Source organism: Micropterus salmoides, unplaced genomic scaffold (genome assembly GCF_014851395.1).
Source record: "Micropterus salmoides isolate LMB-PRFRI ecotype aquatic unplaced genomic scaffold, ASM1485139v1 Ms_hic_scaffold_4, whole genome shotgun sequence".
NCBI classification, from domain to species: Eukaryota; Metazoa; Chordata; class Actinopteri; order Centrarchiformes; family Centrarchidae; genus Micropterus; species Micropterus salmoides.
This window is the reverse complement of record NW_024043372.1, coordinates 8,096,517-8,109,950: the sequence shown is the minus strand read 5'-3', so window position 1 is coordinate 8,109,950 and position 13,434 is coordinate 8,096,517. Positions and strand designations below refer to the sequence as shown.

Sequence of the window (13,434 nt, the reverse complement as noted above, 5' to 3'; positions counted from 1 at the left end):
CTTCTTCAGCTGCCGCAAGAAGTACATCCTCTGCTGGGCCTTTTTGATGATGGAGGTGATGTTCAGCTCCCACTTGAGGTTCTGGGAGGTGATGGTGCCCAGGAAGCGGAAGGAGTCCACAGTGGTGACTGGGGAGTCACACAGGATGATGGGGGAGGGTGGGGCTGGGCTCTTTCTAAAATCCACGACCATCTCCACTGTCTTCAGAGCGTTGAGCTCCAGACTGTTCTGGCTGCACCAGGTCACCAGATGGTCATTATCAGAGAATACCTGGGAAATTATACAACTAATAATGGAGGATTTGCCTTAGTGGCTATTCATAAGATGAACTATATAAGCAGGAATGGCAGCTGGAAAATTGAGCAGGCAATTCAAATAAAATGAAGCCAGTGAGGCTTGAGCCAAGCCTAAGGTAGTTATGTCTGGTTAAGCAGCTATGTCTGCTATACGCTTGGGCAAGGACATGGTGTCCCCTGTCAAAGGGTGTACTTGTTGGTTTGTGAAATTATGGAAAACAGTGAGGAACAATTAAATTGGAAGGATTACACACTTAAAATGATTAATATGCAAAAATCATATCCTGTACCAATACGCACTTTTCATACACAGAATGCAACACTACATGGTAATATAGTAAAGAATGCAACTTAAGAAGACACTGTCTTGTAAATGTGTGCGTCTGTACTAAAAATAACCATTGCCCAACCTTAAGTCTGACCCCAGTCTTGGCCTTTGCTCCAGTATTTCCTCTATAATGGACCTTGTCTCGGTGTCACTGAGGGTAAAAGTCCTCACAAACATTCTTTCAGTACTTGTGATTTTGACATTTCGATTCTTGATTGCAAATCGATTGATGTGGGTTTTAGGAGGCAGCTGATATGATACTGAAGTTGTTGTTTTCAACAATATTCGGTAACTTTATACTAAAACCATGCACAAAAGGTTTTGAATGCAGGACTTGTGCTTTTAATAATCTGTCTACTGAGAATTATCTTCTTAAGCAAAGGATTTAAACACATTTTACTTTTTCTATGCACACAAAAACATGCACAACTATGCATAGTACAAGGAGAATCTCAGATACTTTTAAAGCCAAATGAAGAGTTGAACAGGTGTAATGTATCTGAAAACTAGTGTAACTTGCAACAAATTACTGAATAATATAATATAAAAGCCAGATTACAATTACGTTCTCCTGTTTTACTGTACTACCGGTTGGGGGGGAGGTCACACAATATGCTAGAAAATGTACACTACTATTCACATGCTAAATTTCTGAGATATCTAATTTGTCCAAAAAACTACATGTGGCCAAGAAAGGTAGTGACTATATCATAAGCCTATCCACAGAGTGAAAGACTAATCTTCATGTTGAGGGGGCTAAACTCAGCCCACTGGTAGAAACACTATACTACAGCTAATTTAAGAGCATGGTTCAAGTGGTCTTGATCTGGACCACAACAGACGGCCACCCAATCGGTCTCAAGTCTTGCGGGTTTGAGTCTAAATTCCTGTTAAACACTCTCAGAGTCTGGAAGGAGGTGTAGTAGTACATACTATTCCTCTGTTACCAACTCACTCAAATTTTAAAATATGTAACTCAAAGGGAATAATGTTTTTCCTCCTAAGTAGGATTATTTATACAGTAGGACTATTTTCCTCTTTATTACGTATTAAGTAGCTTATGAATACAGTGAATAATACTGGTGCAAACCTCAGGTGGCCCTGCATTGTTGTGCCATTAAAACTGCATCGAAGCTATGTGAACTTAAGTATAAGTATGATGAATCATTTGCACACCATAATAAAGACTTCCATTCCTAAATTACAGACAAAGCAAATTGTTTCACTGTTGAATTCTACATAAAATATATTTAGGTCTTTAGTTCAGTGAGAAACAATGTTAAACCGTTGCTCACCAGCAGCATGTCAAGAAAACCACAAAGGTAATGAGCTCAGAAAAGCAGCATTTTTCCACATCACAAGGTTTTCAGTTAACTTTGTTTCAACATGCTGAGCCCAGTAAAGGATTTTTGGTGTAAAAAGCAAGGACTCTTCAACTGCATAATCCCAGCTCATATTAAAGCTTTGCTTGGCTGGAATTTTAAACATTTCAGTGTGTTAAGTAACAGCTTTGAGTAACAGAATTTGAACAATGTGAGAATTATCTAAACAACAATTACAAAAAAAGCATTTTCTTCATAGCACATACTAGTTTTGCATTGTAGTCGTGTCTCGGGTAACATTTAGAATTTTACATTTAGTTTCACATAATATGATGACATTTAACATTACTGTGTTAGCAAGCTGACAAAGTAACTGTTTTAAGTTCCTATCCTTCATGCCTGCGTTATTCAGTTATCTCTTGGTATATGCCAGATGCATAAATATATATATATTTTTTTACATATTTATATTTTAAAGTCACTTTTTCTCTTCCTGTAAAACATTTAAGTATTGATAACTCATCCTGCCTACTGTATATAAATATAAAAAAATATATCCGATCAAATGTGATTTGAGGTGACTTCCTAACCTCGGCAATCACACAAAATACTAGATTTCTTTAGTTCATGGGTCGTAGAGGCTAGTAAAGCAGTGTCCGTGGTCAGAGGTGAGGTTTAATCCTACGCCTCTTGATTTAACAAAGGGGGGACAGACGTGTGGATGGAGGCCAACAACTGTCTACAATTGTGGGTGGTGTCCAGCTCCAAACCACTGTGAATCTCCAGAGACTCCATGCTTGCTAGTAGTTTTGAACTGTTAATTAAGTGATCTATTCTCTCATAATGAAAGTCCACTCGCATATTCTATTGTTAGCATTTATAACCACAGAAACTGATCATTTGTCATACAAGTAAAATATTAATCTGAAATTGAACCAGTAAAAATACATTGCCTTCCCTCTGAAATGTAGTGCAGTTTAAGTATAAAGTTGAACAAAATGGAAAAACACAAGTAAAGTGTACGGACCTTCAGTTTAGTACTTTAGATGGATGTGAGGTGATCATGAGAAAAACAAGAAGCCTGAATACCAGGGTAAGATGCTAGATGCAAGGTATGAACAGATCCAACAGCGCCAATGCTTGCACCAAATCCCAGCTTTATTAAGATAAACTGTATCCAGCCCCAGTCAATGAAAATCTCCAATGTCTAACCTCTTTATACAGCTCTGAGCAGAACTGGCAACAGATTACACAGTGTTTATGTATAGCCAGACAGAACATGAGTGACATTTGAGGTAAACAGAAATAAAAGAAAAACAAACTATTGGCATTTGCAAGTTTCTTCTCAATAGTTTCTCTTTAAATATCAGGACTGGGGCTTAGCAGTCACAAATAAGGCTATTTTGCATGACAAAAATGAGCAGAAGTTTCAAATCAGTACTTTTGAAATTTTATTTAAGGTCATGATGACTTGACTTTAGGTCATGTTTAAATTACAGTCTCAGTTATGTGTTTGATCCTGGATAGACCCCAATCCGCCCATGCATAAATGTGTAGCTACGGCTGTTTTATCAACATGTCTCATGTTTCTCTCTCAATCTTTAAATCAATTTTGCACTAAAGGTGAGTCAAAAGCAAATGAAAAAATCCAACTCACCAATTTGACTAAATATTCACAAGAGGTCACTGTGTCAAAAGGCTGAAAAAGCATCTCACTCACTCGCTCACTCACTCACTCACACACCACACACACACACAGTATCTTTTAATTCAACCAATGTAGGATTTTCTCAGAGTACAGTACATTGCTGTTAAACCACAGACAAACAAGGCGCTGGAGGTGAGAGGCAAATGTAATTTTAAATTGAAAAACAGAGGCCTTGCAAGGTGTTATGCTGTGCCCTCTAACAGCCATTTTGGGGGTCAACTACTCCTGATGTATAAAGTGTCATAATATAACAACTTTGGTTGCAGCTTCTGACTTTGAATATTTTTAGCCGTTAGCATAAACACCTTTTGCATTGGTAAATGAGCCTGCTAGCTAACAGCTAACTTTCACTAGCTGAGAAAGGATAGTTAGTGAAAAGGATCTTTTTTCCCCCCATATCATTGTCATGTTGTTAAATATTTAGATCTGAGAAATGTAGCTGCAAAGATATGCAGCTGCAAAGCCTATTTTAGTAGCATTTGAGTCCCAACTGGAAACCTTATTGATGTATTCGTAAAAAAAGTAGGCATTGGTGCTACTGTAATGTTCAATGATAGAAAAAAGCCCTTTCTATTAACAATATCCCTTGTTGCAACATAGTGTTTGTACTCACATGACATTTTAGGAATTTAACTAAGATCCAGAGTGCCTAATGAAGTTGCCTGCAGAGATATGGCTGACAGAGGGAGTACAAACCCTAGATTCTCCAATTCAAGATGTTTCCACTGCTGTCATCGTTTTGTAGTTTGACGGCAATATTTCAATGAGAAAGTGCTACATTTTCATCATTTATCCTTTGTTGTCATCACTGTAAAAGAGCAGAGATGACAACGCAGGAAGCAGAAAAATGGCTGTGTAATGTCGTTTTTCTGTTTTCACCCCCCAACCCCCACATTTGATGATTATTCACGTTCCTCCTGGAAACTCGCCCTGTTCTTCCACACACCCTTCCCTATAAGTATGCACTTGCGCGCTCCTGACCAAAGTGTGCTGTCATGCACTCCATTTCCTTGCAAAGAGAACTTTGATATATATATATATAAAACCACAGGCTGTTAGTGCATGACATTTGCTCTATGCCCTTTAGAAGCAGGAGTGCACAGGTGGGGCAAAGATATTCTTACTGTTACATTAATTGAAGAAGAAAAGCCTGGGTTCATTTAATTTTAAGTCAGTGAATATGTGCACAAGTGTATACTTTCGGGCTGGGGTACGGTTAGATATTGGGATGTATGCTTTGAGACAGAGCAGGATGCCAGGAGCCAGCTCAGCAGCCCAGAGTCCCTGTCTCTCTTCAAGATGTCTGGGACCGGCCTGGTAGCACAGAGACAAACAGGAGAGGGGCACTGGCTAGCTAGCAGGGCAAGCTAGCTTAGTTAGCCGCCCAGGCCTCGAGGTCTGCCATGTCGTCTTCGTCTTCTTCCTCCTTCTTCTTGGCTAAAAGAAAGGAAGAAACAGAAATAAAGAATGACGCTTATTGTGTAGATTAGTAGATAGTGATGTGGATGGTATGCTGCATAGTGTTGTTCGTTAGTGAATTAAAAATAAGTTTTGTGAAAGTGTCTGATACCTGGTCTAGATGGTAGCGATGTAGATGGTACACTGGGTAATGGAACATCCTCAGCTCCTTTGATTTCCAGAAGATTTTGATCGAGCTCTTCCTGTTCCAGCTCCTCCAGCTCAGCCATAAGGTCATCCTGAACACACATACACATACGCAAGTAATCAAGCAATCAGATTTGTGTAGGAACACAACACAGACATAGACTAATTAATTTGTCTCCTCAGCTTTTTACCTTCACGTCTCAAGTCTGCAGCTCAGCACAGATAAATAATACAGCACATGTATTGCAGTGTCTTCTCTAATCATCTTACTCCTAAGTTACCAAACAACTAAGACTAATGATTGGATGAAAATGGGACTTGCAGGAGTCCTAATATTGATACTAATGTTAGTGTAGTTTTATTTTATCGATTGATATTTCTAATTTTCTGTATTACTTTTTCCACCCTTATGTATTATGCATCATTTGCTGTGGTATTTTATACCATATTTATCTGTGTCTATTGTTATTATTTTTTACTGGTGCTTGTTGTGCATACTTGGTGAGTGAAAGGAGATGTACACAAGTTGTAGCAGCTATGAGGTTTGTGTCCGAGCAGTTGGCGATGTTTAGCTCTACAAATTCCCCCTGACTGTTCCAGGGCCATCAACTTATTAGCCCCCATAGCAGGTCAGAACTATGGCCGATGAACAAAATGTAAAGCCTGGTTCCACTGAATGCAACACATGTAAGGTTCCCGAGTTACAAAAATGGTTCTGGTCTATGTTCTCACCTCGTCAAACTCGTCTCCGAATCCGATCGGTCTGGAAATTACATCTGAGATTTCTTGAGCCACTTCCTGTTGTTCTGTGATGTCCGCCATCAGATCATCTACTTTGTCAATGTCCCTGTGATACAATAGGACACACACGATGGGATTTGGAGTTACTGCAGATTTCATAATACTTACAATAACTACCTATAATATCCTCAGCACCCACAAAATCATCTAACCTGTTGTAACTAACTTGTAACTAAGTGTCTCTTACATATTTTCATGTGCAGCCTTCATTGCCTTGGCGGCGAAGCCCATATTCTTGAGCACTTCTGTGTTGGTGTTGGCGTTTTCTAGTGCCTCCCTCTGGAACTCAATGGTAGACAATGTCCCGTCAATCTGAGCCAGCTGCTTCTCATAACGCTTTTTCCTCTTCAAAGCCTGTAGAGCCGCTGGACAGGAAGAGAAAGGGTGAGACAACGTTAGTTCAGGAGACATCTACAACTTGTTTTTTAAGTAACTGTAGTCTCTCAGTCTTGTTTACAATTCCTGCCAATGTTCTCAATCTAAAAAACAAGCCAGTGGGTGTTGATGAGGATTATTATTTGAAGAAGGCTTTTTTCTTTCAGGGATAAATTAGTGTTTAAAATGTAAAGCCTGAAGGGTGAAACAGAGAGAGACAACCAGACAGAGAAGAAGTAGCAATGAATCACAGTACAACCACAAGAAGAAGCCATGACCAGGGGACCACAGGCGCTACGCGACAATGCAGCAGCTCGCTTTGTGCAAGTGTAGAAAGCAGGAGAAGGAGCTAGGTTTGGAGTCGATAGTCAGCTGTTTTTTTGGCCAATTTCTTTTAGTTTAGTTATTTTATTTTGCTAATTTAAAGCTGTCGCTGCACAGCAACAGACTTGTTCAGCAAGCTAACCCAGTAGCACAAAGAGGCTTTGCTGCTGTAAGATGAGCTGCAGTGAACTGTTTGCATGCTTGAATTACAGTATTTGTCCTAATGGAGCAGGACTCTGTTCATCTGTTAAAATCCTGTCTCTCCCTGCAGATGCAGTTTGCTTCAGTCAAGAGGTTTTAAATTTGGCCCCTCAACATTTCTCTTTGGAACGAGACCGGCATCTCATCAAGCTCACAGAGGTCTGGTCTGGTCTAAAATGAGTGGGATTATAATATTTTGAAAACCTGAGGCAACTGTTGGATTTGGATTTGAACCACTGGAAGGGACACCTCTGACTTGCTTTGGTGGATTGCCATTACATTAGTGCTAAAACAATTAGTTGATTCATTGATACTCAATCATCAGCGAAATTAATTGACAACTATTTTGAAAATAGATTTAATACACCGATTGTAAACTGTAGGTCAGACAAAACAAGCAATTAAAGAAGAGCTTTGGAAAAGTTGATTGGCCCTTTTCAGTATATTCTGACTTTTAATTAATTGACAAAATAATTGATGAAAATACTTAGTTGCAGCCCTATGTAACACAGTTTCATATAGCATATATTTCATCAACAATTTTTGTTTTTTTTATGAATAAAATGATTGTTTGGCCCATTAAAAAAAATAGACAAAACAGTTCTAAGAACCTTATTGTCCGACCAACTGTCTAAAATCCAAAGATATTTTTATTTACATTCACATTTTAAGCTGGAACAAGTGAATTGTGCTGCTTAAACAATCTCGAGTCTCAAAATTGTTGCCAAATACATTCAGTCAATTAACCGATTGATTAATTCACTAATTGATTCAGCATCTCTCTGTGATCTGTGCCACAGTATGGTTTGGCACTTGCCTTCCTCTGTGTAAATTTAAATACACATTAAAGAAAATCTACACCTTAACACAGGGAATTCCCCTTTGGTGCTGTCATGGGAAATCACCTCATCAAGGGATCTTGTGACCTAAATCTGCTGAGTCATATGTGAGGAGAGAGGGGGTAATGATGAAGTAAACATAGCTAGTCATACTTTCTACTTGCTGCCGCCCTCTTGAGCAGGAACAGGTAACTGAAATTATTTCTGAATAGTAATGACGTGGTGGAAAATTCAGTTCAAGGCAGGCTGCTGTTATCAGATTCAGACACTTCAAAACAAAGAGCCAGTTAGACGTGCATATTTTACATTTGAAAATGCTTTTTTTTTTATAGAAAGTTGCACAGCTCTAAGAGATAATATTTGCATTCATCCTGCTTTGAGGTTGCCACTGTGTCACACAAACATTCACAAAAAGTTGTTTTAGAAACACACGTAAGAGTATACATCTAGCAAACATCTTCCTGTATTAACCTGGTTATTCTTAATCCCTTAAACTGAAAAAGGCCACCAGGTTTCCGGTTAACATGGATTTTCCTGAAATGTGATCTCTGCCTGCATGTAAACACAAACCTCAAAGATGAATTCATTTTGTGGTATACTATGGACAATGCCATGAAAAGGAATGGGTATCATTTAAATGTTCAATTTTAGTGCCAATGAGATAATTGTGTTTTATACCACATTATTTTTATGGCACTGTAGCTCAACTGGCCCTCCACTTTAGTCAAGACTGAACATTTTAATGTGTTCAATAATTTGGTTTATGTGCAGCTGTACAAGAACTTGAAATAAAAAAATAAAAAGTCACAACATGTCTTGACAGATAACCCAACTTGTAATTAGAATCTGATGGTTTAAACACATCAATCTGATGGCTTTATCACAGACACAAAGACACACACACACACACACACACACACAAATCTACTGTATGCGGTTGGTCTGGTCCATCAAGAGCCAGACGGCAGCTGAAAGTTCCAGTTTCATAAGATTATATTAGCACCCGACCCTATTCCTGGACTGATAACATTGTTACCCAACATCTCAAAAATGATTATTAGATTATCTGGGTGGCACAGCTGTATTCAGACCGCCCACTTGAATTTCATATGGCTAATTTAATTCTGTGATCCTTTGTTTTTCCTTTTGTGCCGCTCTTTTACAGTAGTGACAGTTCCTATGTTTCAAGTCTGAATCACAGGTGAAGTCCATTTTGTCTGTCGTGTGGTGACATTTTCTGACTATACTTCACCTCCTCCCTGCTTGACAGCCGATATCTTAATAATGCTCTACGGGCTGATTGTCTCCAGGCTATGTCACAGTGATGCAGTAATTTGTGTGAAAGGAGACCCGACAAAGAGTGCATAAATTAACCTTTGTCAGAAGTTTTCAACTTTTCAGAAGGTCAACATTTCTGTATTATACATTCTTTATTCTAATATTTTGAGATATCGATTTTTGATTTCTTTGAGCTGTAAGCCGTAATCATCAAGATTTAAACAAAAAAATGCCTGAAATATTTCACTTTAAGTGTAATGAATCTAGTATATATGAAAGTTTCACTTTCTGACTTAAATTACGGGGAAAAAAAACTTTTCATGATATTCAAATTTTGTGAGATGCACCTATTAGGAAAATGCTAATTAAAGCAAAAGACAATTATTAAAATATGTGATGTCAAACATGGAGATTAAAGTGAAGTATAGGCAGAAAACATGGAAACACAAAGTTAAACCTGTGAGATCCACCATGCAGATGCAGTTATCATGGTATTTTTGGTAGGAGGAATTTATCGACTGTTTGAATTGTTGCTCAGCCCCCAGCTAGAGGGAGGCTAAGTGACAGGATGAACTATGTTGAAAATCAGGTTTCAGGTTTGGAAGCTATACCATGTAATGCAGAAAGGGACTTTTAAAACCAGCAGTAAATGAGCTAACAGTGGTAGTGGTCTGAGTGTTAGTATTTTTCCCCATAACGGCTTTGTGTTTACATGTTTGTGTCATATCGTATATTCTCAGCCACAATTATTGTGGCCATAACTCTCAAAGTGAATTGTGCTATCACAATATATATTTTTTTTTAACTCTCCTGAAACACACTATTAAGTAAATAATAGTAAAATTACTTCACACCATGTTTGCCTTGGATTTTATCCAACCTACACTGGTGAACTGTATGATGCAACTTTGTTGGACTCTGCAAAAGCCCTTATTTTCTTTTAAAAGGCAGAACCTGTGTAAATGCACATAGAACGCAACAGTGATGAGCCGTAGCACATTTATACTGTGCTCTTACAAGTCACTTACACCACCCAACCCTCTGCACTAAGCAAATGCAACAAATGTGTTGTTTGTCACATTCTCCAAAAGCTGAAATAAAACCATCACCACAGCTAGAGTTGAAGCACGAAGAACATAACGTGTGATGTTGAGGGAACCAGTTCTCTCTTTGTCAGTCAAGTGCAATACCTGCTGCTCGTGCTTTAGAAGGTTGACTATCTAATGTTGGCATAGAAAGCCAAGTACACGGTAGCTGAAGTAGTCACAGTAAAAGGAATTGTTGGTGGTGTTATTATCTTTAGTACTAGTCACCATATACAAAAGCTGTATACTAGCACACCTGAATGTACTCAACTAATAATCTCTAACACCTAACACTAACATTGTCAATCAATATAAACCTTCTAAGGGTTGTTTTTTTCTGACTAAAAGTTAACATGACAGTGTTGTCTTAAGCTCTAGTCTCCTTTTCAAACAGTGTCACCTCAGTTAAGCGGGTCTTCCACGAATTGGAAGATTGGTTGTTCATGTCCTGTCTGCTCCCCAGCCCGCAATGTGGAAGTGTCCAGAGCCATGATACTGAATCCCAAATTGCTCCTGAAGGCTGTGCCATCTTTGAGTGTTTGGAAAACTAGAAATGCTGCTGTTATATTTGCAGAAAGCTAAAGAAGCCAATCATTTCCTCATATTTTGTTTTTATTTGATCATGTATCCATTTCCTATACCTGATTATCTTGTTCATGGTTAGGAACGCCTGGAGCCTGTACCAGCATGCATTGGCTGAGAAGCAGTGTACATCATGTACTGCTTCCCAGAACATCATCAGGCTAACAAGTGCTTGTATTGAGAATCGTTTCTGACTTGGAACCGGTTCCAAACTAATACAAGTTTTCTGCAAAACATTGACTGCACTGCTGTCAATGTAGACACATGCTTCAACACACATGTACAAGGTTTCAATACAATTGACCTTTTATATTTCTACCTGGTATTAATATGCATTCTCATTATCTTAATCCTACGCACACAAATTATGTTGGAAGAACTAACATGGCACATCTCAGTTTAAGGGAAGCACTAAATGGTTTAGGGCCAAAATACATTTCTGATCTTCTGCTTCGTTACGAACCATCCAGACCTCTCAGGTCATCTGGGGAAGGTCTGCTTTCTGTCCCCAGAGTCAAAACTAAACAAGGAGAAGCAGCGTTTAGTTATTATGCTCCGTATATTTGGAACAAACTCCCAGAAAACTGCAGGTCTGCTGAAACTGTCAGTTATTTTAAAATAAGACTGAAGACTTTTCTTTTTACCATTGCTTTTAATTAAATATTTAAGATTTTTCTTTTTACCACTGCCTTTAAGTAGTATTGATAACTTACACTGCACTGTAACTTTTACAGTCCTGTTTTCTTTTTTTTTTATCTTTTTACCATTGCTGTTAATTAAATATTTACACAGTGAGAAATGAGTAGGTAATTGAGTGAAAAGATAATGAGAGTGAGATTGAACAGAGTGAAGGAAGTGGTCTTAAATCTCACGCCTGAGTGATTTGCAGGAACCTCTGTCCACCTGTAAACGCGCAGGTGGGTCTAGAGTATAACTGGATCAAAGTCGCCTGCTGACAGACATGTCCTGGTTTCTCTGTAGTGTCCAAGGGTTTTTGGAGTTTCAGTGGACCCAAAGATTGCTGTGGACCCGAGTACAGACTAGTTAGAGAGAGTAGATTAAGTGTACTTCTCTGTTTATTCTCTTTTCAAAATAATTGTAACTCAATTATTAGCTCAACCCCTCAGCCTGTTTTTATTTTCCATTTAACTCTTTTAACCGTGATTGTACACTGCACTGGACGGAACCTGTATTTTTTCAATTTCCCTATGTTGCTTTTAAAGCACTTTGAATTACCTTGTTGTTGAAATGTGCTATACATATAAACTTGCCTTGCCTTGAAAATGAGCATAATATTACCACTTTACGAGTGTTTCATAGGCCTTAAACTGAACTTGCTGGATTATATTTCATCTTCTGAATAGTGCTCTGACTAAGCACATTAACTATAGGCCTTAACTTAGCTCTGGGGTCTGGATCTCTGGCTGTGTGTCACCTGCTCCCTTCCTGTTCATGCACAACATCCATTGCTACAACTATTAAGAGTCCTATTATTAATATTCCTATAATTATTAGCACAATTATTGATTTTCTGTACCAATGCTACTTTTACTGTTTGTATTTTCTGTATGGATATTGTGCTGGCTCCCCCTTCTCTCTCTCTCTCTCACCACCCAACAGGTCGAAGCAGATGGTCTCCCACCCTGAGCCATGGTTCTTCTCCGGTTTCTGCCTCTATAAAGAAAGTTTTTCCTTGCCTATGTTGCCAAGTGCTTGCTCATGTTGGGAATTGTTGGTTCTCTGTAAATAATATTACAAAGAATACGGTCTAGACCTGTCAATTTGAATAATTGTTTAGAAAATCAAAGGCAGTTGTAGATTGAAACTCAATTGTTGTACAATGTGCCATTAGTATTAAAACGGTGCTTCCTTTAATTAAAGAGACATTTAAAAATGGAGTCCGGCGGCCGTGTGGACAGACCTGTGTTCAGGTAAGTTAGCCAACCTGTCAACTTCCCTGTTAACTTCCTCTTTTCGTTAGCCTGCGGGCTAACCACCAAACTAACCAGCGGTTTGACCAACTAGCCCGTCAAACCACGAAGTTGCGGAGCTTTTCCTCACCTCGTTTGTTTTTCGTGCCGTTCTTCTTCGCCGTCAGGAGCTCCTGTTCAATTTTCTTCTCCAAAAAATCCTGCTTTTTTGCCAACATTTCCTCGGTTTCTCTGAGTCGCTGGACAGCCTCCTGGGGTGTCGGCGCTTTCCCTCCCTTACCCCCGCCGCCGAATAACTTACCAAACAACGACATTTTTGTTAATAAATGTAAACAAGAACGGGTGGATTAACTGTTCACAAACAGCTGGTACTTTCTGATACCGAACAGTTAATCGTTAAACTGCTCTGTTGTCTTCTCGTCAACTACCGTCACGAGCCAGAGGTCTGCTGCTGCCGCTGTTGTTGTTTTTCGCTCTTCTTCCGCGTTTCAGGCCTCGTGATGTCATTACGTCAGCGCAAATACGTGACTCATGCGTGAACAAAGTGCGTGAGACACGGGGGAATTTCACAAAAGAGCAATCAGTGTGTTTTTTTAGTACTAAAATTGCACCTCTTTTGGCTTTGTTTACACCAGAAAACTCTTCCAAAACTTAAGCAGAATCATCATTGACCATTGAGATGTTGCACTGATGTGGGAGTATGTGATATTTCACTTTTACAATAGTTAAAATAAAGTAAAATAAGTACTTTATAATAAA

General features: G+C 38.8%; 1 protein-coding gene across 1 annotated transcript; it reads right to left on the bottom strand.

The window, feature by feature from the left end:
• Positions 1 to 3,083: 3,083 nt before the first annotated feature.
• On the bottom strand, positions 3,084 to 13,167 carry chmp4ba (charged multivesicular body protein 4Ba). The gene is made up of 5 exons (XM_038696533.1): positions 12,806 to 13,167; positions 6,248 to 6,425; positions 5,992 to 6,106; positions 5,225 to 5,351; positions 3,084 to 5,091 (listed from the first exon to the last, which is right to left on the bottom strand). Exons 1-5 carry the CDS (start codon positions 12,987 to 12,989, stop codon positions 5,027 to 5,029), a joined length of 669 nt encoding a protein of 222 aa, XP_038552461.1. The 5' UTR covers positions 12,990 to 13,167; the 3' UTR covers positions 3,084 to 5,026.
• Positions 13,168 to 13,434: the final 267 nt, after the last annotated feature.

What these genes read in the sequence shown, in the direction of transcription:
- chmp4ba (XM_038696533.1), bottom strand. Translation starts at nt 12,989, where the DNA reads ATGTCGTTGTTTGGTAAGTTATTCGGCGGCGGGGGTAAGGGAGGGAAA. An exon ending in TCGGAGACGAGTTTGACGAG is followed by an intron (nt 5,352 to 5,991) that starts GTGAGAACATAG and finishes ATGTGTGTTCAG; the next exon opens with GATGACCTTATGGCTGAGCT. An exon ending in ATCGCTACCATCTAGACCAG is followed by an intron (nt 5,092 to 5,224) that starts GTATCAGACACT and finishes CCTTTCTTTTAG; the next exon opens with CCAAGAAGAAGGAGGAAGAA.